This window comes from Salmo salar, chromosome ssa06 (genome assembly GCF_905237065.1).
Source record: "Salmo salar chromosome ssa06, Ssal_v3.1, whole genome shotgun sequence".
In the NCBI taxonomy this organism is placed as follows: domain Eukaryota; kingdom Metazoa; phylum Chordata; class Actinopteri; order Salmoniformes; family Salmonidae; genus Salmo; species Salmo salar.
In genome coordinates this window covers 37,009,473-37,036,490 of record NC_059447.1, presented here as the reverse complement: position 1 = coordinate 37,036,490, position 27,018 = coordinate 37,009,473, and the positions used below count along the sequence as shown (strand labels likewise).

The window sequence follows — 27,018 nt, the reverse complement described above, 5'->3', positions numbered from 1 at the left end:
CACGCATATGGACACAAACCCCCACACAGAATACAAAGTCAATTGTAATGAGAGAGAGAAGAGCAATGCAATTAAGGACACCGAAAGTGGAGAGAAAGACGATCAGATTAGAATGGCTTGGGGGACGGACAGGAGGACTGTGTTTGGAGTATAAAGTATCAGCCACCCTGGGAGCCAATGTTCTCTCTCTCTCTCTCTCTCTCTCTCTCTCTCTCTCTCTCTCTCTCTCTCTCTCTCTCTCTCTCTCTCTCTCTCTCTCTCTGTGAATTTTAATGGACGTGGTAAACATTAAACAAGATTCAGTACATTAACTCTAAATGATGACAGAAACATGATGGCAAACAGCATCAAGCAACATGACTTCTGATAAGTATTGTTACACATTCATTTTTCAAGTTGCTTTAGGCGTCCATGTTATTCAAATAGGCAGTAATATTTTTATGTCACAGTGGCCTGTCTAGCCGGTTACTGTGAGCAAAATTCCTGTCTGTGCTCTTTATTATTCCACCTTTACATCGTCAAGTTGCACAGAGTTTCCTGCAGCTCAAACTTTCTATTCTCTAGTCTGAGGCTAATCTCTCTCTCTCTGTCTCTCTCCCTCTCTGCCCCCTCCCTCCCTCCTTTCCCTTTCCTTCTCTCTGTCGGCTGCCTAAATGAGAATTAGGGTGGAGTATGTGTGTGTCTAATCAGTCTGAGGCACAGAGAGGAGAAGAGAGGGTTCTGGGGCATGACAGGACGTGGCAGGTCTTAACTGGCTCCTCAATCTCAGACACATTTACTGGTTCAATCTCAGAACCACGAATCTGATTCTCTTCTTCATGCATGATCCTGTTTTTTCATGCATGATCTTCAAATCAGCTGCCTGTTTAGTGGGGTAACAGTCCAGGGCATGAAAGAAAAACCCACTACTTACACTACATGAACAAAAGTATGTGGACACCTGCTCGCTGAACATCTCGTTCCAAAATCATGGGCATTAATATGGAGTTGGTCCCCCGTTTGCTCCTATAACAGCCTCCACACTTCTGGGAAGGCTTTCCACTAGATGTTTGAACATTGCTGCGGGAACTTGCTTCCATTCAGCCACAAGAGCATTAGTGAGGTCGGGCACGGATGTTGGGCAGTTTGGCCTGGTTCGCAGTCGCCGTTTTAATTCCTCCCAAAGGCGTTCGATGGGGTTGAGGTCAGGGCTCTGTGCAGGGAAGTCAAGTTCCTCCACACTGATCTCAACAAATAATTTCTGTATGGAGCTCGCTTTGAGCACCGCGGAATTGTCATGCTGAAACAGGAAAGAGCCTTCCCAAACTGTTGCCACAAAGTTGGAAGCACAGAATCGTCTAGATTATCATTGTATGCTGTAGCGTTAAGATTTTCATTCACTGGAACTTAGGGGCCTAGGCCGAACCATGAAAAACAGCCACAGACCAGTAAACCTCCTCCACCAAACTTTACAGTTGGCACTATGTATTGGGGCAAGTAGCGTTCTCCTGGCATTTTCCAAACCCAGATTCGTCTGTCGGACTGCCAGATGGTGAAGTGTGATTCATCACTCCAGAGAACGCGTTTACACTGCTCCAGAGTACAATGGCGGCAAGTTTTAAACCACTCCAGCCGACACTTGGTATTGCACATGGTGATCTTGGGCTTGTGTGCGGCTGCTTGGCCATGGAAATTTCATGAAGCTCCCGAATGAACAGTTATTGTGCTGACGTTGCTTCCAGAGGCAGTTTGGAAGTCAGTAGTAAGTGTTGAAACCGAGGACAGACGATTTTTACCCGCTTCAGCACTCGGCGGTCCCGTTCTGTGAGCTTGTGTGGCCTACCACTTCGCAGCTGAGCCGTTGTTGCTCCTAGACGTTTCAACTTCACAATAGCAGCACTTGACCGGGGCAGCGCTAACAGGGCAGAAATTTGACAAACTGACTCCTATGAAGGTGCCACGTTGAAAGTCACTGATCTCTTCAGTAAGCCCATTCCACTGCCAATGTTTGAATATGGAGATTTCATGGCTGTGTGCTCGATTTCATACACCTGTCAGCAACGGGTGTGGCTGAAATAGCCGAATCCACTAATTTGAAGGGGTGTCCACATACTGACTACACCGGCCACTAGAGTGCATCTTCCATCATGTGCATGTTGATTTTGTCCATCCACACCAGACGCGATCATCACACACAGGTTAAAATATCAAAACCAACATTGAAACAACTATATTCATATGGTGGCATGTCAAACACACATGAAACATTCATGGACATTTAGCTATCTTGCTGCTGCTAGCTAATTTGTCCTGGGAGATTGTTATTTCACCTGAATTGCATTTGTTCCTTTTTTTACAGGATCTTTGCAGGATCTTTGCAGGATTTTGACCCGCAGTCTTACAAAATCCCGTTTCTTTACTCCGACTATTAACTCTAGAAAAGCTGGTCATCTAGCAATCCCGTTCTGAGCCAATCCATTCTAACAATTTAATAAATACATTCCATTTATGCTATTGCCAAAAAATTATCAAAATTCCGCTCTTGGAGTTTTTTGTTAGTTATCAACGATTAATATCTCCTCGTTCATCGTTCAAATACCCACGTGGGGTTGGATGCTGGACATTAAGTGTCTCAATTAGAACCAAGATCTAGTTTAGCGCTCGGCTGCACAGACACTGCACACGTTCACAGGCCGAGTGGTGTGGTTGAAATAACTCAATAACATGTATGTGTACATTTATTTTGCAACGCTTGCGCACGCAACATGGCCAGTGTGGTTTGCATGTTATTGATCCGTTCCTATTTTCAGTATTTCTCTGCCTAAATGTCAGATCAATTATAGGGCTGGGAATTGCCAGGGAACTCACGAAACGATATTATCGCGATACTTAGGTGTCGATACGATATATATTGTGATTATCACGATTCTGTATGTATTGCAATTTGATACTGTGATTTTATTTTGTTTCGATGTTCCAAACATATTGCTCACCATATGTCTTCTGCGGAGGGACAAGAGAGAGCCATGAGAAAACGAGTTTTGATCAGTCATGGAAATAAAAGTGCAGAAAACAAATTGGCTCCCTATTTAAAAAGATGATGGAGAAATACTGGAGTTTGGTGCAGGTACAGCCAATTAGCGCAAAAATAATATTGCGATATTGTCAAAATGGCACAATACAACATATTGTCTGAATAAATATCCCGATATGTAACTGTATCCATTTTTCCCCCGTCACTAGCATTAACACTACAAAGCAATGTTTCCCTCACTAAAAATGTATTTAAAGTAGGCCAATACTAACAAGCAAATATCTCGATATGAAACTGTATCCGTTTTTCCCTTCACTAGTCATTAACACTACAAAGCAATATGCAAAACATTAGGCGCAGTAATATTACACGCAGCAGCATGATGCAGCCTACCATACATGCTCCAGCTGTATATAATCAGCCTAATGATCATGAAATGAATATGCAAAACATCTGGTGCAGCAACACATGTACAACACATGTACAACACATGTACAACACATGCTCCACCACTGCCCTCATGTCCTCTTATCATCACATCTTCACACATACATGACTGTGTTCTCCAACCAGTTCACTGGTGCTGAGAAGGTTCATGCAGAGAGAGTCATCACCTGTTCATTAATGTTTCATAACACTGACTTTTAAATGAAGAGCTTATTAAAATCACACCCAATTTCATTACCACCCACCTATTACTTCTGGAAGCAATTTCCCTCATCTCCCCGTAATGGCAGAGGAGGGAGCAGGTGGCTGCAGGGGGAGCAGAGGAGAGGAGGAGGAAACTTGGGGTAGAGGTGCAGCTGTGCTAATTTGTCTCGCAGCGCCAGGAGCGCAGATACTGTCGATATGCGTGTACACACACACACACACACACACACACACACACACACACACACACACACACACACACACACACACACACACACACACACACACACACACACACACACACACACACACACACACACACACAAACTGCAGATCTATATCCATGTAAACATCAGCCCCCATAAGCAGCAGTAGTGCTGTATAGGAGTCTGATCTAAGTGAATTGACATTTTGTTACACAACACCCACTTATTTATGTAAATATGATTGTTATTATATTCCCTCTCCCGGGATGAGAACAGGCAAATTTACAATGGTTCATCTAGCATCTGTACACACAGTACACACTCACACCATGCATGCATGCTCCCAGCCACTCATTAGCATTTTAACAGCAATCTCCTGAGCATCAAGGGAACAGCTATACGCTTCAAATGCCAAGCTGGAATAGTATCTGACTGACTGAGACAGACAGGGAGTTGAATGGAGAACTGTGTATGTAGTACAACATGTATGTTAACTTAGGCTTGATGATAAAAGAGCTCTGAATCTACTGAACATTCAGCAAGGTTTAAAGAGGCAGCAAAGCAAGTCCTGACTATAATCCTATTCTCCCACAGTCGACACAGTCACAGACAGATCCAGACGGGTGTTTGAGGAGAGGAGAGAGGTGCTGCTGGTGTTCCAGAAATGTCTCCATTAGGAGCTGCAGCTGACATAGAATATGTAAAGCGGCAGATTTGGGGATGTCACAGTCAATGCTGCCATGCGAAAGCCCATTAAGGAGATGACAGCGCTAATAAAAACAACGGGGGATGGGGGATTACAAATCAAATGGGTCTTAGTCACTAAAATGAAAATTACATTGCTCTTAAGACGTCTGACCTGCCCCCTCCACATGAATCATCACTAGGATCTCTCCTATCTCCCCGGGCGTCTCTATCAGACCTGGGTTCAAATAGTATTTGTTTTCTTTTGAATGCTTGAACGGAGCTTGATTAAGTTCGTCTGGCATAATGGAACCAATGGAGAAAACCCCAAAGTGCAAATCCCACCCATCTGGCACTCCAGACAGGCTCAATTAAATACTCTAAGTATTTGAAAGGTAACCAATACTATTTGAACCCGGGTCTGCCACACCACACCATCCTCTCCCCACCAGCCATCCTACCATGCTAGATTGACAGAGAGATACTTAGACAGAGAGTGAAGGAGGTAGAGAGGGACACGCGGTTAAAGAAAGGCTGACAGAGAAAATAGGAAAAGGGTCTAATTTCAGGGAGAGGGAAGCAATTTCCTCTAGCTGCTGAGCCGGTGGCTTGTCTCTGTCTCTATCTCTCTCTCTATCTCTGCACAGTCAGAAGAGTGAGTGACACATTCAGTACCATACCTGCTGGAGGTGGGGAAGAGGAGTGGAGAGATTAGGAAAGGAGAGACGAGGAGAGATGAGGAGAGGTGAAATGACGAGAGGAGAGATGAGGAGAGGTGAGATTAGGAGAGGTGAGATTAGGAGAGGAGAGATGAGGAGAGGTGAGGTGTGGAGAGATTAGGAGAGATGAGGAGAGGTGAGATGAGGAGAGGTGAAATGAGGAGAGGTGAGATGGGGTGAGGTGAGGACAGGTGAAATGAGGAGAGGTGAGATGAGTAGAGGAGAGGTGAGGACAGATGAGATTAGGAGAGGTGAGATGAGGAGAGGTGAAATGAGGAGAGCTGAGATGAGGAGAGCTGAGATGAGGAGAGGTGTCACGTCCTGACCAGTATAGAGTATATTTGGTTATTGTAGTTTGGTCAGGACGTGGCAGAGGGTAGTTGATGTATGTTTATGGGGTTTGTCACTGGTCTATGTCTGTGTGTCTATGTCTACTTGATTGGGGTTGGACTCAATTGAAGGCAGGTGTGTTGAGTTGCCTTTGATTGGGAGTCCTATATAGTAGGGTGTGTTTGTCTTTGTGTTTCGTGGGTAGTTGTATTTCGCACTGCGAGTGAATGTATAGCCTGCGAAACTGTCACTAGTCGTTCGTTGTTTTCTTGTTTTCACGTGTTCACATTTATTTAATAAATTAAGATGATGAGCACGCAACCCGCTGCGTATTGGTCCACTTTCTCTGACAGTGACTTCAACATATCGTCAGAAGACGAGGATCGTGACAGAACTACCCACCACAACAGGACCAAGCAGCGGAGAAGGGAGCGGGACGCTGAATATATGGATTATTGTGAGAAGTGGACTTGCGAAGAGATACTGGCCGGAGAGGGCCCGTGGAAGAAGGCTGGGGTGGAACAGGAATGCTACCGGGGGACACGTCTGGCTAGGAAGCCGGAGAGGCACCCCCAATAATTTTTTTTGGGGGGGCACATGGGTAGTTTGGCTGGGCGTAGGAAGAGCCATAAGCCAGCTACCCGTGAGTGCAGGAAGGAGCGAAGAAGGTGGAGAGCGCCGTGTTTCGCTGAGGTGCGCACTATCTCGCCCATACGCACGCACAGCCCAGTCCGCCCTGTACCAGCACCCCGCTCGTGCAGGGCTACTAGTTCCATCCAGCCAGGACGGGTTGTGCAGGCGGTGCGATCACAGCTACCTGTGCACCTCCATGGCCCAGTCTTTCCGGTTCCTGCCTCTCGGAGTATCCCGGAAGTGAGTACCCCCAGTCTAGCACGACTGGTACCAGCAACCCGGACCAAGCTTCCCAATAGTCAGCCTAGTCCTGTTCAGCCTGTTCCCGCTCCCCGCACTAGCCTTGAGGTGCGTGTGCCCAGGCTGGCACATCCTGTACCAGCCCCACGCATCAGGCATCTAGTGCGTCAGCCCAGCCTCGCCAGTCTGGTGCCGCCAGAGCCGCCCGCCAGTCAGGAGTCGCCAGAGCCACCCGCCAGTCAGGAGCTGCCAGAGCCGCCCGCCAGTCAGGAGCCGTCAGAGCCGCCCGCCAGTCAGGAGCCGTCAGAGCCGCCCGCCAGTCAGGAGTCGCCAGAGCCGCCCGCCAGTCAGGAACCGCCAGAGCCGCCCGCTAGTCAGGAGCTGCCAGAGCCGCCCGCTAGTCAGGAGCTGCCAGAGTGGCCCGTCTGCCCGGAGCTGCCAGAGTGGCCCGTCTGCCCGGAGCTGCCAGAGTGGCCCGTCTGCCCGGAGCTGCCAGAGTGGCCCGTCTGCCCGAAGCTGCCAGAGTTGCCCGCCGTTCCGGATCTGTCAGAGTGGCCCGCCGTTCCGGATCTGCCAGAGTGGCCCGCCGTTCCGGATCTGCCAGAGTGGCCCGCCGTTCTGGATCTGCCAGAGTGGCCCGCCGTGCCGGATCTGCCAGAGTGGCCCGCCGTGCCAGATCTGCCAGAGTGGCCCGCCGTGCCGGATCTGCCAGAGTGGCCCGCCAGCCGGGCGCATGCATCGCCGCCCGCCAGCCGGGCGCAGCCAGGGTCGTCAGCCAGCCGGGCGCAGTCATCGCCGCCGGGCGCAGCGAGGGTCGCCCGCCAGCCGGGCGCAGCCAGAGACACCCGCCAGCCGGTCGCGGCAAGAATCGCCCGCCAGTCGGGCGAGGTCAGGGGCGCCACTTAAGTGGACTACGTCAGGGATGGAGCGGAGTCCACGTCCCGCACCAGAGCCGCCTCCCATATAGGTGGGTGGGGGAGGGGGGGCATAGCACAGCCACCCTCCCTTCCCTCCCTTTTTTGTTTAGGGGATTTTTCTGGTTGTTTTGGGTTTTTTCTGTGTTTTGTGTAGGTGCATTCCGGGGTCTGCACCTTTGGGGGGGGGGTACTGTCACGTCCTGACCAGTATAGAGTATATTTGGTTATTGTAGTTTGGTCAACACGTGGCAGAGGGTAGTTGATGTATGTTTATGGGGTTTGTCACTGGTCTATGTCTGTGTGTCTATGTCTAGTTGATTGGGGTTGGACTCTCAATTGAAGGCAGGTGTGTTGAGTTGACTTTGATTGGGAGTCCTATATAGTAGGGTGTGTTTGTCTTTGTGTTTCGTGGGTAGTTGTATTTCGCACTGCGAGTGAATGTATAGCCTGTGAAACTGTCACTAGTCGTTCATTGTTTTCTTGTTTTCACGTGTTCACATTTATTTAATAAATTAAGATGATGACCACGCAACCCGCTGCGTATTGGTCCACTTTCTCTGACAGTGACTTCAACATATCGTCAGAAGACGAGGATCGTGACAAGAGGTGAGATGAGGAGAGGTGAGGAGAGGTGAGGAGAGGTGAGGAGAAGTGAGATGAGGAGAGTTGAGGTGAGGAGAGTTGAGGTGAGGGGAGAAGGCTGAATTATTTGTGGCCATCACTGAGCTCACTCATCATTGAACTATGGGTGATTGTGTTTCTTTCTAACCTCTAAACATTGTCCTAAAGAGAAACAGTTAGCTGAGTTTAGATTGAGATTGAACGCTAGGAGCTGAGTGGATAAACAGATGAGTGATAAATGCTCAGACAAGTGATCAATGGTCAGGTGAATGACCAATGGGGAGATAGGTAATCAATGGCCAAATAAGTAACCAATGATCAATCTTTGATCACAGAATGACCAATGACCATAAAGACTGATAAATTGAGAGCTCAACACACCTGTGGGTGATGTCACAGTGTCTCTATCGTGGTGACCCAATCTCCTGCAGTACCACCACCCTGCCACTGGCATCTCTACCTCCTCAAACATCTACTATATCTCAACAGCTATCCACCGCCTCACCCATCAGCTCACAGCCAGCCTCATTACAAGTTGAGCCCCAATGAACTAACTACAGTGGGGATTAACCAATTAGGTGTTTGCGGCTGTGCTACGCTGCGGGCTCAAGCCTGCAGGATTGACTTCCTCCAGTGTTTCATTAGGCCGACCCTGGAGCGGAGCAGAGCTGAGCTGAGCGCTGTAAAGCCGGGATAAATTAGATTATAAATCTACAGCTCCCCACGTTATGAGCGTGACGGGAAGTCTATTACAACTTTCATAAGCAGAGAGAGAGAGGGGGAGGAAGAGAGAGATTGGGTCTGAGAAAAGGGCAAGGGGATAAAAAGGGGTCTGAGAGAGGAAGATGAAGAAGAGAGACAGCGAGTCAGAAAGGGAGATGAAGGACAGATGAAAAAGAGAATAGGGGTGTCCAAGCCTGGAGTACAGTATTTGAGGGAAAGTGAGCAGTGAGTGTGTCTCTCTGCAACGTGATGTAGCCTGCTTGGTGTTTCCGTCTTTAGCCGCTGCCTCCCTAGCATTGCCCACAGCCAGGCAGGAAACATCTGTCTCTATCTGCTGGGTTACAAACACTCCAGCTCCACTCTGTTATGCATAATTATGTCATGGCCAAAAGATCACCTGAACCTCTCCCTCATTCCCGGCCTGCCATGATGAGCTAGTACACACCCACCCACACACACACACACACACACACACACACACACACACACACACACACACACACACACACACACACACACACACACCTGAAATGAGCAGTAGTCCCACAACCTCTGAAGAATCACACAATCACAGCAACACAGCAGCAGCAGGGCCCCTGGTCTCCCCATGCAGTCCAGAGTAAAACTGATTACCACAATCAGCACAGCATGGCTACTGGTCAATAATATGACTCATAAACTCATCACTCTCTTCTCTCCCTCTTCCCCCTCCTCCCTCGGTCCCTCTTTAAAGGTCCCTATTGCTTCTACATCCGTATGTGCCTCTTGTGCCGATAGATCTTGCTCTTGCTCTTGTCACATACTGCTCTTCTCAGTGGAAGGGCCGGAAGTGCTATTAAGGCACGTGGCTTTGCTCCTGTCTATAAAATGGTGTCGGAGTGTAACTTGCGCTGCCCTTTCTTACCCTGACCAGCCTGGCACCAGGCCCTGGCACAACCATACAAAGTCCTAGTGAGGAACATGGGCCAACTTTACATCCTGTGTTAGTGAACTATCTCCTTCTGAAATGAACACCATTGGTAAAGTAAGGACAGGAAGGGAATACATGAATAAAAACAATGCTCCCTTCACAGAACAGCACAAACTGCCTCTAACCAGAATAGAAAGAGGTGTGGGAGGCCCCGGTGCACAACTGAGCAAGAGGACAAGTACATTAGAGTGTCTAGTTTGAGAAACAGACACCTCACAAGTCCTCAACTGGCAGCCTCTTTAAATAGTACCCACAAAACACCAGTCTCAATGTCAACAGTGAAGAGGCGACTCCGGGATGCTGGCCTTCTAGGCAGAGTTCCTCTGTCCAGTGTCTGTGTTCTTTTGCCCATCTTAATATTTTATTTTTATTGGCCAGTCTGAGATAGGGCTTTTTTTTGTTGCAACTCTGCCTAGAAGGCCAGCATCTCGGAGTCGCCTCTTCACTGTTGACGTTGAGACTGGTGTTTTGCGGGTACTATTTAATGAAGCTGCCAGTTGAGGACGTTAGGTGTTTTTCAGCAAGACAGATCTTCCAAAGGTGGGGGAGTGGCAATCTTTACCAAGGATCACCTTCAGTGCTCGGTTGTCTCCACCAAGTCTGTCCCCAAACAATTTGATTTGCTGGTTTTAAGCATTAAACTTTCAAATAACTCTTTGTTGACTGTTGTTGGGTGTTATTGTCCGCAATCAACACCAGCCTGTACCCTACCTGCTCTCTGATGGCCCCTGACACTAAGTCTGAATTTGTCCTGCTAGGTGACCTAAACTGGGACATGCTTAAACCACCTGACCAAGTCCTAAAGCAATGGGACTCCCTACATCTTTCTCAGATTATTACCAATCCCACAAAGTAAGACTCCAAACACACAGAAAAGGCTACTCTCCTCGATGTTATCTGTAATGACCCTAGTTATCACTGTTTTACAGCCTGTGTTTGTAATGGTTGCTCAGTGAAATGATCTGTTCTGATTTGTCATAGACGCTTGCTAAAAAACTTTAATGAGTAAGATTTCCTTCATGAACTGGCCTCTATAAAATGGTATAGAATCAGCTTGATCCCCTGTGTCGAAGACGCTTGGACCTTCTTTTTTTATATTTTCAGTGGTATTATTAACAAGCCCCCATAAAGAAAATGACAATTAAAAAGAGCACCTGGTTCAACCGGGATTTTGCAGAGTTACTCCACCTCAAGTATTGCATTTAGTGAAAGGCTCAGCACACGCATACTCAGGCTGACTGGCTCTCGTTCAGGCAAATGAGAAATAAGTGCACTTAGGCTATCCGGAGGGCCAAAGTTAGTTACTTTAAGGAGCAATTTTCTCTCTGTGGGTCTAACCCCAAGAAGTTCTGGAAAACGGTTAAAGACCTGGAGAATAAACTCTCCTCCTCACAGCTGCCCATGTCCCTTAATGTTGATGATGTGATTGCAGACAAGAAACAGATGGCTGAGCTCTTTAATCACCACTTCATTAAGTCAGGATTCCTATTTGACTCAGATATGCCTCCTTGCCCGTCCAACATTTCCTCATCTCCCACCCCTTCTAATGCGACTATCCCCAATGCTTCTCCCTCTTTTCCCCTGCCCAGCTACAAAGTTTCTCCCTGCAGGCAGTCACTGACTCCGAGGTGCTAAAGGAGCTCCTTAAACATGACCCCAAAAAACCATCTGGTTCAGATGGCTTAGACCCTTTCTTCTTTAAGGTTGCTGCCCCTATCACCGCCAAGCCTATCTCTCCTTTCTGGGAACGTTCCCATTGCTTGGATGGAGGCCACGGTTTGTCCTTTATTGAAAGGGGGAGATCAAGCTAACCCTAACTGTTATAGGCATATTTCTATTTTACCCTGTTTATCAAAAGTGTTGGAAAAACTTGTCAGTAATCAACTGACTGGCTTTCTTGATGTCTATAGTATTCTCTCGGGTATGCAATGTGGTGCTGCTATTTTTATTGACTTGGCCAAAGCTTTTGATATGGTAGACCATTCCATTCTTGTAGGCCGGTAAGGAGTATTGGTGTCTCTGAGGGGTCTTTGGCCTGGTTTGTTAATTACCTCTCTAAAAGAGTGCAGTGTATAAAGCCAGAAAATCTGCTGTCTCAGCCACTGCCTGTTACCAAGGGAGTACCCCAAGGCTCGATCCTAGACCCCAAGCTCTTCTCAATTTACATCAACAACATAGCTCAGGCAGTAGGAAGCTCTCTCATCCATTTATATGAAGATGATACAGTCTTATACTTAGCTGGCCCCTCCCTGGACTTTGTGTTAAATGCTCTACAACAAAGCTTTCTTAGTGTCCAACAAGCTTTCTCTACCCTAAACCTTGTTCTGAACACCTCCAAAACAAAGGTCATGTGGTTTGGTAAGAAGAATGCCCCTCTCCCCACAGGTGTGATTACTACCTCTGAGGGTTTAGAGCTTGAGGTAGTCATCTCATACAAGCACTTGGGAGTATGGCTAGACGGTGCACTGTCCTTCTCTCAGCACATATCAAAGCTGCAGGCTAAAGTTAAATCTAGACTTTGTTTCCTCTATCGTAATCGCTCCTCTTTCACCCCAGCTGCCAAACTAACCCTGATTCAGATGACCATCCCTCCTATGCTAGATTATGGAGACATAATTTATAGATCGGCAGGTAAGGGCGCTCTCGAGCGGCTAGATGTTCTTTACCATTCGGCCATCAGATTTGCCACCAATGCTCCTTATAGGACACATCACTGCACTCTCTACTCCTCTGTAAACTGGTCATCTCTGTATACCCGTCGCAAGACCCACTGGTTGATGCTTATTTATAAAACCCTCTTAGGCCTCAATCCCCCCTATCTGAGATATCTACTGCAGCCCTCATCCTCCACATACTTTCTACTTTGCACTTTCTTCCACAACAAATCTACCATTCCAGTGTTTTACTTGCTATATTGTATTTACTTTGCCACCATGGCCTTTTTTGCCTTTACCTCCCTTATCTCACCTCATTTGCTCACATTGTATATAGACTTATTTTTCTACTGTATTATTGACTGTATGTTTGTTTTACTCCATCTGTAACTCTGTGTTGTTGTATGTGTCGAACTGCTTTGCTTTATCTTGGCCAGGTCGCAATTGTAAATGAGAACTTGTTCTCAACTTGCCTACCTGGTTAAATAAAGGTGAAATAAAAAATAAAAAAATAAACATACAACACCCGTTCTGCCAGTCACATTCTGTTAAAGGTCCCCAAAGTACACACATCCTTGGGTCGCTCCTCTTTTCAGTTCGCTGCAGCTTGCGACTGGAACGAGCTGCAACAAACACTCAAACTGGACAGTTTTATCTGTCTCTTCATTCAAAGACTCAATCATGGACACTCTTACTGACAGTTGTGGCTGCTTTGTGTCTCTAGCTTCTTGCCTTTTGTGCTGTTGTCTGTGCCCAATAATGTTTGTACCATGTTTTGTGCTGCTACCATGTTGTTGTTATATTGTGTTGCTACCATGCTGTGTTGTCATGTGTTGCTGTCATGCTATGTTGTTGTCTTAGGTCTCTCTTTATGTAGTGTTGTGTTGTCTCTCTTGTCGTGATGTGTGTTTTGTCCTATATTTATATTGTATACATTTTTTATTTTTAATCCCAGCCCCTGTCCCCGCAGGAGGCCTTTTGGTAGACCGTCATTGTAAATAAGAATTTGTTCTTAACTGACTTAAATAAATAAAACAATTAAATCAATAAAAGTAATGATGGACTGTCATTTCTCTTTGCTTATTTGAACTGTTCTTGCCATAATATGGACTGGGTCTTTTACCAAATAGGGATGTCTTCTGTATACCACCTCTACCTTGTGACAACACAACTGATTGGCTCAAACACATTAAGAAGGAATTTAACAAGGCACACCTGTTAATTGAAATGCATTCCAGGTCACGACCTCATGAAGCTGGTTGAGAATGTAAGGGTAGAATTTCCACGACAAGAAAATGCCAAGAATGTGCAAAGGTGTCATCAAAGCAAAGGTTGGCTACTTTGAAGAATCTCTGATTTGTTTAACACTTTTTTGGTTACTACATGATTTCATATGTGTTATTTCATTGTTTTGATGTCTTCACTATTATTCTACAATGTAGAAAATAGTCAAAATAAAGAAAAACCTTGAATGAGTAGGTGTGTCCAAACTTTTGACTAGAACACTGTATATGTATATATGTACACTGAGTGTACAAAACATTAGGATCAAGCTCTTTCCATGACATACTGTAGACTGACCAGGTGCATCCAGGGAAAAGCTATCATCCTGTATTGATTCACTTGTTAAATCCACTTCAATCAGTGTAGATGAAGGGGAGGAGACCGGTTAAAGAAGGATTTTCAAGCCTTGAGACAATTGAGACATAGGTTGTGTATGTGTGCCATTCAGTGGGTGAATTGGGTAAGACAAAAGTTTTCAGTGCCTTTGAACGGTGTGGTAGTAGCTGCCAGGCACACTGGTTTGAGTGTGGCAAGAATTGCAACGCTGCTGGGTATTTCACGGTCAACAGTTTCCCGTGTGTATCAAGAATGGTCTATCACCCAAAGGACATCCAGCCAACTTGACACAACTGTGAGATGCATTGGAGTCAACATGGGCCAGCATCCCTGTGGAACGCTTTTCGACACCTTGTAGAGTCCATTCCCCAACACATTGAGGCTGTTCTGAGAGCAAAAGGGTGTGCAACTCAATATTAGGAAGGTGTTCCTCATGTTTTGTACATTCAGTGTATACAGTTAAAGTTTACATACACCTTAGCCAAGTACATTTATTCTCAGTTTTTCACAATTCCTGACATTTAATCAGAGTAAAATGTCAGAATAATTTTAGAGAGAATGATTTATTTAAGCTTTTATTTCTTTCATCACATTCCCAGTGGGTCAGAAGTTTACATACACTCAATTAGTATGTGGTAGAATTGCCTTTAAATTGTTTAACTTGGGTCAAACATTTCAGGTAGCCTTTCACAAGTTTCCCACAATAAGTTGGGTGAATTCTGGGCCCATTCCTCCTTACAGAGCTGGTGTAACTGAGTCAGGTTTGTAGGCCTCCTTGCTTGCACATGCTTTTTCAGTTCTGCCCACAAATTTTGTATAGGATTGAGGTCAGGGCTTTGTGATGGCCACTCCAATACCTTGACTTTGTTGTCCTTAAGCCATTTTGCCACAACTTTGGAAGTATGCTTGGGGTCATTGTCCATTTGGAAGACCCATTTGCGACCAAGCTTTAACTTCCTGACTGATGTCTTGAGATGTTGCTTCAATAAATCCACATAATTTTCCTTCCTCACGAAGCCATCTACTTTGTGAAGTGCACCAGTACCTCCTGCAGCAAAGCACCCCCACAACATGATGCTGCCACCCCCGTGCTTCACGGTTGGGATGGTGTTCTTCAGCTTGCAAGCCTCCCATTCTTTCTACAAACATAACGATGGTCATTACGGCCAAACAGTTCTATTTTTGTTTCATCAGACCAGAGGACATTTCTCCAAAAAGTATCTTTGTCCCCATATGCAGTTGCAAACCGTAGTCTGGCTTTTTTAAGGTGGTTTTGGAGCAGTGGCTTCTTCCTTGCTGAGCAGCCTTTGAGGTTATGTCGATATAGGACTCGTTTTACTGTGGATATAGAGACTTTTGTACCTGTTTCCTCCTGCATCTTCACAAGGTCCTTTGCTGTTGTTCTGGGATTGATTTGCACTTTTCACACCAAAGTACGTTCATCTCTAGGAGACAGAACGCGTCTCCTTCCTGAGCGGTATGACGGCTGCATGGTCCCATGGTGTTTATACTTGCGTATTATTGTTTGTACAGATGGACGTGGTACCTTCAGGTGTTTGGAAATAGCTCCCAAGGATGAACCAGACTTGTAGAGGTCTACAATTTGTTATCTGAGGTCTTGGCTGATTTCTTTTGATTTTCCCATGATGTCAAGCAAAAATGCACAGAGTTTGAAGGTAGGCCTTTAAATACATCCACAGGTACACCTCCAATTGACTCAAATGATGTAAATTAGCCTATCAGAAGCTTCTAAAGCCATGACATCATTTTCTGGAATTTTCCAAGCTGTTTAAAGGCACAGTCAACTTAGTGTATGTAAACTTCTGACCCACTGGAATTGTCATACAGTGAATTATAAGTGAAATAATCTGTCTGTAAACAATTGTTGGAAAAATGACTTGTGTCATGCACAAAGTAGATGTCCTAACCAACTTGCCAAAACAATAGTTTGTTATTAACAAGAAATTTGTGGAGTGGTTGAAAAACGAGTTTTAATAACTCCAACCTAAGTGTATGTAAACTTCCGACTTCAACTGTATGTGTGTGTGTTTGCAGTCAGGATGATTGGTGAATGTGTCCAGTAGAGCATCTCCACAAGTGATCTATCTATCTATCGGATCTATATCTATATCTTCTAACGCCATGCTATATCATACCTCATAAATATTCATCATAGAGATATAAATATTCATTCATACAGAGGATCTAAGAGCTTCAAATAACAAGAGAAGAGGTTCTTCCATCAAACATAAAATAACTATGTATGAATATGGATAAAAGACCACGGAGCGACTTTAATCTGAGTGGGCCCTTTCATCTGCCATCATAAATCAATCATGGAGTCAGATTTATTAGATTGGCCTTGGGACGTGATAAAGTTTACAGTCATGGACACCATGCAGCCAGACTAGCGTAGTGACCCTAATCTGGGTGGCAGCCATCTCTCTTTGTGTGGGACCATTGTTTGTTCCTCCGGCTCTTTTGATATTTCCCTTCTTTAGCCTTCTGCATGGCTGGGTTATTATTAATACAAGAGATCAAAGGGACAACAGCACTGTGTGGAGTGTGTGTCTGACAGACTGCCCACATACACACACACTTGTTTCTTGTTTGATAGTGTAATAGAGTACTGCCATACCGTCTGGTGTCATGGTTGTGTCTTGTTTTATTGGATTATTCACGGTTTGGTTTTGCAGGCTAGCCATACCCAGGCTAACCATACCCAGGCTAGCCATATCCAGGTTAGCCATATCCAGGCTAACCATACCCAGGCTAGCCATACCCAGGCTAACCATACCCAGGCTAGCCATACCCAGGCTAGCCATACCCAGGCTAGCCATACCCAGGCTAACCATACCCAGGCTAGCCATACCCAGGCTAGCCATGTTTGGACTCAGGCACGTGTTGCTCAGTCCTTTTGAAGAACTCACTATGGTGAACTTCTTTAGATGCTGAGTGCAGTGCCACACACCCATGGACCAGCTCAACTCAGCTGGTTGTTGGAAAGGGACGGAAAGCAAGTGGAGCAGACTGATTGTAGCTCAGAGGACTGTGAATGTGGGACACTGACCATGCATGGGGACATTAGGGTGAGGAGCAGCCATACATGGCCATCGGGACACTGGCGCCACAACATCACAAGACGAACAAAGAAAGGACTAGCGGGTTTGAAATGAACCTAACAACAACGTTAGTCAAATGTTCCTCTAATGCTTTAACCCCCATGGCTTCCATAGGTTTAACCTCTAGCTCATCTGCATGGCTGAACCTTAGAAAGTTTTATGTGTTTAGATTCCACCCAATCTATCATGTCTCATAGAATTTGTCATTAAGACTTTAAAATATGGAAATGTTGAAAATGTTGTTGATGGAAGCCTTCGATGTGGCTTTGAGAGTGATGAAAAATAAGGAGCAACACTAATTGGCTCTTTGTTGAACCAGAACATGTGAAATGGTAAAAGAGAAATAGTCCTCCTCTCTGATGACTCCATCACCACAACATCAAGTCCAGATCCACCACATCAACCATGGAAGCAGAACGGATCTCAAAGCCCCTCCTGAACTAGCTCTTCCAGACCATGGCTCTGTTTCAGTAGCCACACTACTATCACTACTACTACACCATCTACTTCAAATGATATCATGTATTGGCCATGAATTCTAAGTGGGATGCTAGTATGGACATTGGGACCACGGGAGGTTGGTGGCACCTTAATTGGGGAGGACGGGCTTGTGGTAATGGCTGGAGCGGAATAGGTGGAATGGTATCAAATACATCAAACACATGGTTTGATGCCATTCCATTCGCTCCGTTTCAGCCATTATTATAAACCGTCCTCCCCTCAGCAGCCAGGTCCTGCAGTCCATGTCCACTGGAGAAGAAGTCCTCTTAGACCACACCCACCCAGGCAGGAAGTAGAACCCCTCCTGTACTACTCATTCAGGGACACTATGGGAATGTCATCATTCCTAGTTCCTCAAAAGCTAAAGCTCTGAAAAACACACAGATCAGACACAAGCTATATTGATATTGAACTTGAAGAGAAATACCTGGATTGAGCAGCGTTTGTAGAATAGATAAATACATCTCAGGGAATATTTTGCTAGACCTCTCTCTACAAGGTCAACACCTTCATAGAGCTCAGCCTCAACCATGAAAACATAAACAATGTTTCCTCCAGTGAGTCGTTGAGACAGTTATTACAGCTGGGTGCCTCAGTGCAATAAAATGGTATTTGTTGGTGCAGCAGGCTTTTATGATAAGTCTGGACTGATTGAGGATAGGGCTCTGTGATAGAGGAAAGATTGGGAAGATAGAGTCATAATTTTCTGGACAGACCATAGGGAGACCATAGGGAGAATTGACCAATAAATACACACCTGTAAGTGCGCGCACACAACACACACACACACACACACACACACACACACACACACACACACACACACACACACACACACACACACACACACACACACACACACACAGATGGACAGTGCTAGACACACAGACACAGACAGAGCTGGACACACACAGATGGACAGTGCTGGACACATACAGATGGACAGTGCTGGACACACACAGATGGACAGAGCTGGACACACACATTTCATCAGGGCTGGGTGTTTAATAAGGGAGCAGATGCCATGAAAATAGACCCAGGAAAGAACCAAAGGTTATCACTCACTACTAATGATCCTGAACATGACAGATGCATTCCTCTGCTTGACACTTCTCAACACCTCTCATCTCATCCATATGGAGCACCCATATGCACGGTCACACCACACATACATCACAGTATACACACATGTACACCCACAACAAGCTACACAAACCTTCACATCTCAATCTTATAACATGCTCCTCACATGAAACCCAACATAATGTACCTTTCACGGAGATAACAAAATGAAGGTCCCTGCTTGGATTCTGAACGCATACACCTTTACAGAGTCTCTGACATATCAGTCAACATCCTCATCCCTCACCACAGCAGCAGTATCCCAGCTCTGATCACCCACAGCACACAGAGGATTTACCAGCAGGGCAGTTCTCCCCTGATTCTCCTGCTCCTCCCAGCAATCAACACAGCAAAATCATTCTGGATCTGTTCCCTGGGAGCATCATTCACACAAGACCCTGAACATCATTCCCACTTCGTCTGACTCCCAGCAGCATCGCTCTCACATGCACCGCTTTCATCCTCTATCATTTCTCTTAGAGCTGCCCCCGTGAGACAGACCCTCTCCGATACCCACCCCCCCAACCCCACTTCAACCACCCTACCGCTCTGAGACCCCTCTCCCGGTCTCCACCTCATCCACCCAGCAGACAGATAGAAAGGATGGGAAAAGAGCAGTCTACTGTACGCACGCTGACGATCCTCTCGGAGGTGCCTCCTCGGGAGACGGTGGTCCCATTGAGTCCCACCAGAGAGGGCAGTGTCTGGGACATCCAGTTGGTCACCATGGCCATGGTGCTGAGCACCGCCCCGATCTTCAGCAGCGGCACGCTCATTTCGCTTGTCCTCCACCTCCACACCGCTCCGCACTCCTCAGCCCCTACCGCCCCCCTGCCCTGCACTCTTCCACCCCACTCTGCCTGCCTGCACCGGGACCAGTCAGTCAGACAGGCAGGAGCAGAGAACCAGGCGGACAGGCAGTTAGCCAAAGACACAGCCCCAGCACGGTGGCTCTTTCCTCAGCCCAGGGAAGAAACTAGAGCAGCTCTGATAACCACAGACCCAGGCTTAGTCAGTCAGTCAGCCAGCGGTAGAACCAGAGAGCGGGGCAGAGGAGGACAGGAGCTCACATCCAGCAGCAGCATCACACTGGGTCTATCGGTCTGAGAGCAACTGCCTGCCAGAGCCTCTCTCTCCCTCGCTCGCTCTCTCTCAAGATGCAGAGCTGCGCATTGGCTGCCTCCCTCTCTCGTCCCCTCCCTGGCTGCCTCCCTCTCTCTCGTCCCCTCCCTGGCTGCCTTCCTCTCTACTCCCTGGCTGTCAGCCTCTCCTCCCTTACTCCAGCCTTTCTTTACATGCTTACGTCCCTCCTTTCTTTTTCGTCTCTCCCTCTCTTTCACGCCTTCTATCGCAGGTCTCTCCTGACTCTTTAGTGTGTTCAGTGAAAAGCACACAGTCACAGAGAGAGACGATGACACTGTGGAGGGAGGCTGTAAGGGTATGTAGATGAATGCAGACAAGACAGGACAGGACATTCAGTGTTCAACACCATGACTGTGTTGGGTTCCATTACTCTGTCCAACTCACAGCTAGCCTGCAGCCTTCAGAGGCATCACCTCATACACATCCCCCTCTCTACTCAGATGGACTGGAGGAGGAGGAGAAGGAGGAGGAAGAGGAAGATGCAAGCAGGGTGGGTATTAATGAGGAAGAGGAGGGAGAGGAAGAAGAGGAGGAAGAGAAAGATGACGAGGTGGGTATTAATGTGGAAGGAAGTGGAAGAGGCTGCATGGTGAGATGGACATAAGGGAGAGGAGGAGGAGTAAGTAGGCATTCTTGGCAGGGTATTAATGAGGAAGAGGAGGAAGAGGAGGAGTGAGTAGGCAGGCTGTGTGGGATGGGTATTAATGAGGAAGAGGAGGAAGAGGAGGAGTGAGTAGGCAGGCTGTGTGGTATGGGTATTAACGAGGAAGAGGAACGAGGTGTTCCAGCCCACAGCTCCTTTTCTCCTCTCCTCTCCTCTCCTCTCCTCTCCTCTCCTCTCCTCTCCTCTCCTCTCCTCTCCTCTCCTCTCCTCTCCTCTCCTCTCCTCTCCTCTCCTCTCCTCTCCTGTCCTCTCCTCTCCTCTCCTCTCCTCTCCTCTCCTCTCCTCCTGACAGCCCATCAGTTACCCTGCTTCCTGACTCCTCCTTAATCACCCTGTAATATGCACTCTCAACCGCTACAGCCCCGCTCGCCACCGCACACACACACACACACACACACACACACACACACACACACACACACACACACACACACACACACACACACACACACACACACACACACACACACACACACACACACATCTGACTGTTACTGGCACACACTCCCCCACACTGCTATCTTTTAACTCAAGCTGAACGAACCCCCTCTCTCAAAGTACTGGCCATGCGAGGAGCTTTCAGTGTGGACTTAACTAACTAAATGAGTTGATGAAATAGAAAGTTAATCAATAATAGGGAGGTAATTATAGAAGCGAAGAAAATTGGAAGCCTAATGGATCTGACTGTGAAATGAAGTAGGAATTAACAGGCTTTTCATGGAGCAAAATGGCTGCCATGTCGTGCATCACCCAGGTGGATGCTACAGAGTGGGGGTGGTGGAGTGAGTATGTGGAAACTATGCAAAGCAGTTGATTATCATCATCGTCATCAGGTGGTGGTTGTTACCATCATCACTTTCTCTTGTTCTTGTGAAAGTGTGTCTTGAACCAGGCAATAGTGTCATGTTTCAGAACTTCTGTTTACTCTGCCCATAGAAGATGGTGTCAGTTTACCCTGTAGGGATTATGCATCAGCATCAAATGACCCTCTAAAACAGCAGCCACTCAAAATGATGACAGACTGCCTGGGTGTGACAGTATGCCCATGTCATCCCCTCTCCTCTTTGTGTATGGTGACTGATTGATCTTGTCAGACAAGCCTCTCCTACCCAGATACCGACACTGGGCAGGGGCTGGGTTGGGCTGGGGAGATGGTGAGTGATATGGGGTTTGCTGTGTAGGGCCATGGGTTGACATGTTATGAGAGGAGACAGCTTTCTGAGCTCTATCCAAGACATGTCAGGCCTCTTCAGCTCACCTGCTTGCTCTCTCTCTCTCCCAATCTGCCTCTCCAGCCTATTGCTGTGACAAGGCTGCCCTCAAGTGGCCAGTAGGAGCATTACAGCTGTTCAGCTCACGTCCATTTGCTTGAGGCTGATCAGCCTTTGGCAATTACTGCCTCGCCGGCGTTTACCCGATGGTGGCACACGATTGTCACAGTTTAGTATCATGATGGCATCATCTGTTGTAATGGTTCTATATTTACTATGCTTTCCCTTCTAGGCTGTCGAACGATGCATTTATACATGTAGCTAGACTATTCACAGATCACACACACACACACACACACACACACACACACACACACACACACACACACACACACACACACACACACACACACACACACACACACACACACACACACACACACACAGGTCCCTGCAGGATCCTTACCCTGGATATGAAAGAGCAAAGCAGACAGAAATACCCCTGAACCAGAGTATGAGTGGACTGGGAATTGCCAGGGACCTCACAAAACGCTAGAGGTTAGAGTGTTGGGCCAGTAACCCAACGGTCGCTAGTTCACATCCCTGAGCCGACGAGGTAAAACATCTGTTGATGTGTCCTTGAGAAAGGCACTTAATCCTAATTGTTCCGGGGTTGCTGCTGATGGTGGCTGTGACCCCACTGTCTCAGGGAGAGCGGGATATGCAGAAAACACATTTCCATTTCATGCATGTTTATAACACACACGTGTGGAACAGGACTAATGTAATCACCCATTAAATTATTATTACTTAGGTGCCGATACGATATGTACGTGATTCGATACTGTGATTTGATGTTCCAAAAATATTGCTCACTATGTGCAGACAGTGGCAGTAGATGCCGTTTATGATGAGGGAGGACTTTATTTAAATGTTTTTATGAGCATGGGCTTATTTCTATTACAACATATTGGATAACTGTCATTCATACTTCACCCAGCTCAATGAAACATGGATAGGCTTAGTCTACTACATGTAGGCGCACAGGTCCAGAGAAATCAGAGCAATGAAGGTGACAGACAGTGACACATTCAATACCGCCTTGCACACTCTTGCCTGCATCTAGCTGATCTAGGTTGTAAAAATGAGTCCAACAGTTGCAGACGAGAGTTTCTACTGGACATATTCAGGTATGTTTATCCCCGTTTCGTTCCGTTTGTTTCTGTTTAAGAAAGGCTTTTCAACAGAATCGGCAGAATGAATACACCCCTGATCACATGCAAACACAGAATTAGCAGCCACATGTAAACCGCATGATCCCTTTGCTTGATGTAGCCTATATATACTCTGAACAAAAATATCAAACGCAACATGCAACAATTTCAAAGATTTTACTGAGTTACAGTTCATATAAGGAAATCAGTCAATTGAAATAAATGAATTAGGCCCTAATCTATGGAGTTCACATGACTGAGAATACAGATATGCATCTGTTGGTCACAGATACCTTAAAAAAAAGGTAGGGGCGTGGATCAGAAAACCAGTCAGTATCTGGTGTGACCACCATGACCCTCACGCAGTGCGACACAGCTCCTTCTTATAGAATTGATCCTGCTGTTGATTGTGTCCTGAGGAATGTTTTCCCACTCCTCTTCAATGGCTGTGTGAAGTTGCTGGATATTGGTGGGAAATGGAACAGGCTGTCGTACACGTCAATCCACAGAATTCCCAAACATGCTCAATGGGTGACATGTCTGGTGAGTATGCAGGCCATGGAAGAACTGGGACATGTTTCATTTTCCAGGAATTGTGTACAGATCCTTGCAACATGGGGCCATGCATAATCCTGCTGAAACATGAGGTGATGGCGGCGAATGAATGAATGGCACGACAATGGGCCTCAGGATCTCGCCACGGTATCTCTGTGCATTCAAATCGATAAAATGCAATTGTGTTCGTTGTCCGTAGCTTATGCCTGCCCATACCATAACCCCAACACCACCATGGGGCACTCTGTTCACAACGTTGACATCAGCAAACCGCTCGCCCACACGCTGTCTGCCTTCTGGCCGGTACAGTTGAAACCCAGGATTAATCCGTGTAGAGCATACTTCTCCAGCATGCCAGCGGCAATCGAAGGTGAGCATTTGCCCACTGAAGTCGGTTACGACGCTGAACTGCAGTCAGGTCAAGACCCTGGTGAGGACGACGAGCATACAGTTTCTGACAGTTTGTGCAGAAATTCTTCGGGTTGTGCAAACGCACAGTTTCATCAGCTGTCCGGGTGGCTGATCTCAGACAATCCCGCAGGTGAAGAAGCCGGATATGGCGGTCCTGGGCTGGACTGGTTACATGTGGTCTAAGGTTGAGAGGCCAGTTGGATGTACTGCCAAATTCTCTAAAACAATGTTGGAGGCGGCTTATGGTAGAGAAATGAACCTTCAATTATCTGGCAACAGCTCTGGTGGACATTGCTGCAGTCAGCAGGCCAATTGCACGCACCCTCAGAACTTAAGACATCGGTGGCATTGTGTTGTCTGGCAAAACTACACGTTTGAGAGTACCTTTGGATTATCTTGGCATAGGAGAAATGCTCACTAACAGGGATGTAAACAAATTTGTGCACAAAATTTGAGAGAAATACATTTTCTGTGCTTGTCTAAAATTTTGGGGATCATTTATTTCAGCTCATGAAACATGGGACCAACACTTTACATGTTGCATTTATATTTTTGTTCAGTATAATTCCTTCTCTCCTCCTCTCACCTTTTCCCTTCGCTTGTGGACTTCAGTGCACAATACAACAGTTGTCTGTGAACAGGCGAAAAAAACGTTCCTACCATAATCGCTACACACAGCCTACATCGTTGTCACCATATTAATGTCATAGTCAACATAGCTACTAGAACTAACGCATTAGTAAACCCGCTACATTCATACAGTACAGTGTACAGCAAGCAGTTTAGCAGTTAAACTGGCGAGTCCCGGTGGCAACTCTTAGAAGAGTTCCATTGTTGGAAAGCCATAGCCAGCTAGCTAACATAGCATCCCTTTATTTGATCCGGGTGTTTGAGTAGGCTAAACTAGATAGTTGCATTCACTAGCTAAGTCAGTGAAAGTAAAAAATATATACTAAGAAATAAGGCTCTCTCTCTTGCTTCTCCTTAATTTTAGAATAAATTAATTTGTTCAAAACTGTTCAACTATTGTCTTTCTCTCTCTTTGAGTGAACTACTCACCACATGTTATGGACTGCAGTGCTAGCTAGCTGTAGCTTATGCTTTCAGTACTAGATTAATTCTCTGATCCTTTGATTGGGTGGACAACATATCAGTTCATGCTGCAAGAGTTCTGATAGGTTGAAGGATGTCCTCCAGAAGTTATCATAATTACTGTGTAAGTCTATGGAAAGGGATGAGAACCATGAGCCTCCTAGGTTTTGTATTGAATTCAATGTACCCTGAGGAGGACAGAAGCTAGCCGTCCTCCGGCTACACCATGGTGCTACCCTACAAAGCGCTGCTGAGGCTACTGTAGACCTTCAATACTAAACAGTGTGTTTTAATAAATTATTTGGTGAATATATTTTTAAAAAAATTATCAAAAAAGTTAAACTTTTGTAATGTAAAGTATAGGAAATTCACTGAGGAGGATGGTCCCCCCCTTCCTCCTCTGAGGAGCCTCCACTGGCTGCAGAGAGAGAGGAGAGAGCATGATAAAATGAGTTTTGATCAATAATGGAAATAAAAGTGCTGAAAACATGTTGGCTCACTATTTCAAAATAGTTTTGGGGTTATGTATTGCGTGTAATACAGCATGTGTAAGCAACACATCATACATGTGTTAGTGTCCATGGCCACCTGATGGCAGCAGAGGTTTAAAGAGATGATGAAAATAAAGTGACGATGTATCACCACTGACAACCATACAGTATCTCACCTTGTGATACTAGTACATGTTTCTACAGAACGGATCTATCGAATCTCTACTGATCTCTAGTTTGTAAAACAGATATGCAAGATGAACTAGAGACAGTATTGGAGGAAGCAAGATTTACTGGGAACACAATAATAATCTGCCATATCTACTAGAGGAGAATCTATGCATTTCAGTAATCCCACTGTCAGACAAAAGTTTGTATGATCCGACAAGCTTTAAGCAAATATTGTCTCCCGTCTGGACTACTGCAACTCGCTGTTGGCTGGGCCGCCCGCTTGTGCCATAAAACCCCTGCAACTTACATAGAACGCCACAGCCCGCCTGGTGTTCAACCATCCCAAGTTCTCCCAGTAAAGCCAGTAAAGCGACGTTTGGAAAATGTGTCATTGGCTTTGATACTCTGATTGGTAAGAGATGATCCAATCGCTGATGACTTTGGTTTGTACAGCAGCCCTGATTTTGACGTCAGCACAAACGGCTTCAACTATGGCAGTCTCAGACTGAACTACAGTATGTAGCAAACATAGAGCAGAGGAATAATTCTATTTGAGTCATCAGGCAATCCCCCCTTTCGCTCCCTCTCTCCCTCCCTGTCTCTCTCTGCCCTGTGGCAATGGTGAAATGGCATCACATCCCTGTATTCTGCTTGTGTCCTGTAGGCCTCTCATTTCTTCTATTTCTGTCCAGAGCTCTTAAACTCTCATTAATGATATTAACCATATTCTCTCACATCCACATCCTCCAATACATGTCTGCATACACACTGTACATACCACGACAGTCAACTCATGTCTTTTGATGTCTTCCACATGCAACAAGATTAAATAGGGTGATACACATCCAATGAAAAATTCCATTGTAGTCATTGCCCATGGCAATTTTCTATAAAGGGCATTTTTAATCAGTTCCTACTGTGAGAATGCCCAACACCAACAGAAATGGCAGTCTCTGTGTATCGCCCATGGAGGGCAGCAAAGCACTGCTGAGCCCCGAGCTATAAACTGTCTGAGACAACAACACTCACTACTGCCTCGCTGCGGTTTAGACTGCAAACAACTGCATCAATCACAGTATTGACTAGTTAGTTACACATGCACCATGAACACAGCTTCTTTCCAGCTCCACTCTCTGTCAGTCATAGCTTGAATATCACCTCACACTTCTTCTGTTGAAACAAACTCAATCCAAGCAACAGTACTAGAGACCAAGGCTTTGTCCAAAATGGTATCCTATTCCCTATGGGCCCTGATCAAAAGTAATGCACTATTTAAAAAATAGGGTGCCACTTGGCCACATTCTAAGACTCATTACCCCAGCTAGGAGCTACAGCATATC

At 46.2% G+C, this 27,018-nt stretch overlaps 1 protein-coding gene across 2 annotated transcripts in view; it reads right to left on the bottom strand.

Moving 5' to 3' along the window:
* olfm2a (olfactomedin 2a) overlaps positions 1-27,018 on the bottom strand; it is an 87,812-nt gene that overhangs the window by 21,947 nt on the left and 38,847 nt on the right. The window contains exon 1 of one of the 2 annotated variants that reach the window (XM_014203917.2): positions 19,359-19,923. The exons of the other annotated variant lie outside the window; for it this stretch is intronic. Within the exon in view, the coding sequence (XP_014059392.1) occupies positions 19,359-19,502 (144 nt within the window). The 5' untranslated portion in view covers positions 19,503-19,923. Of the gene's footprint in view, positions 1-19,358; positions 19,924-27,018 lie in introns of those variants that run through there. 2 annotated transcript variants of the gene reach the window in all.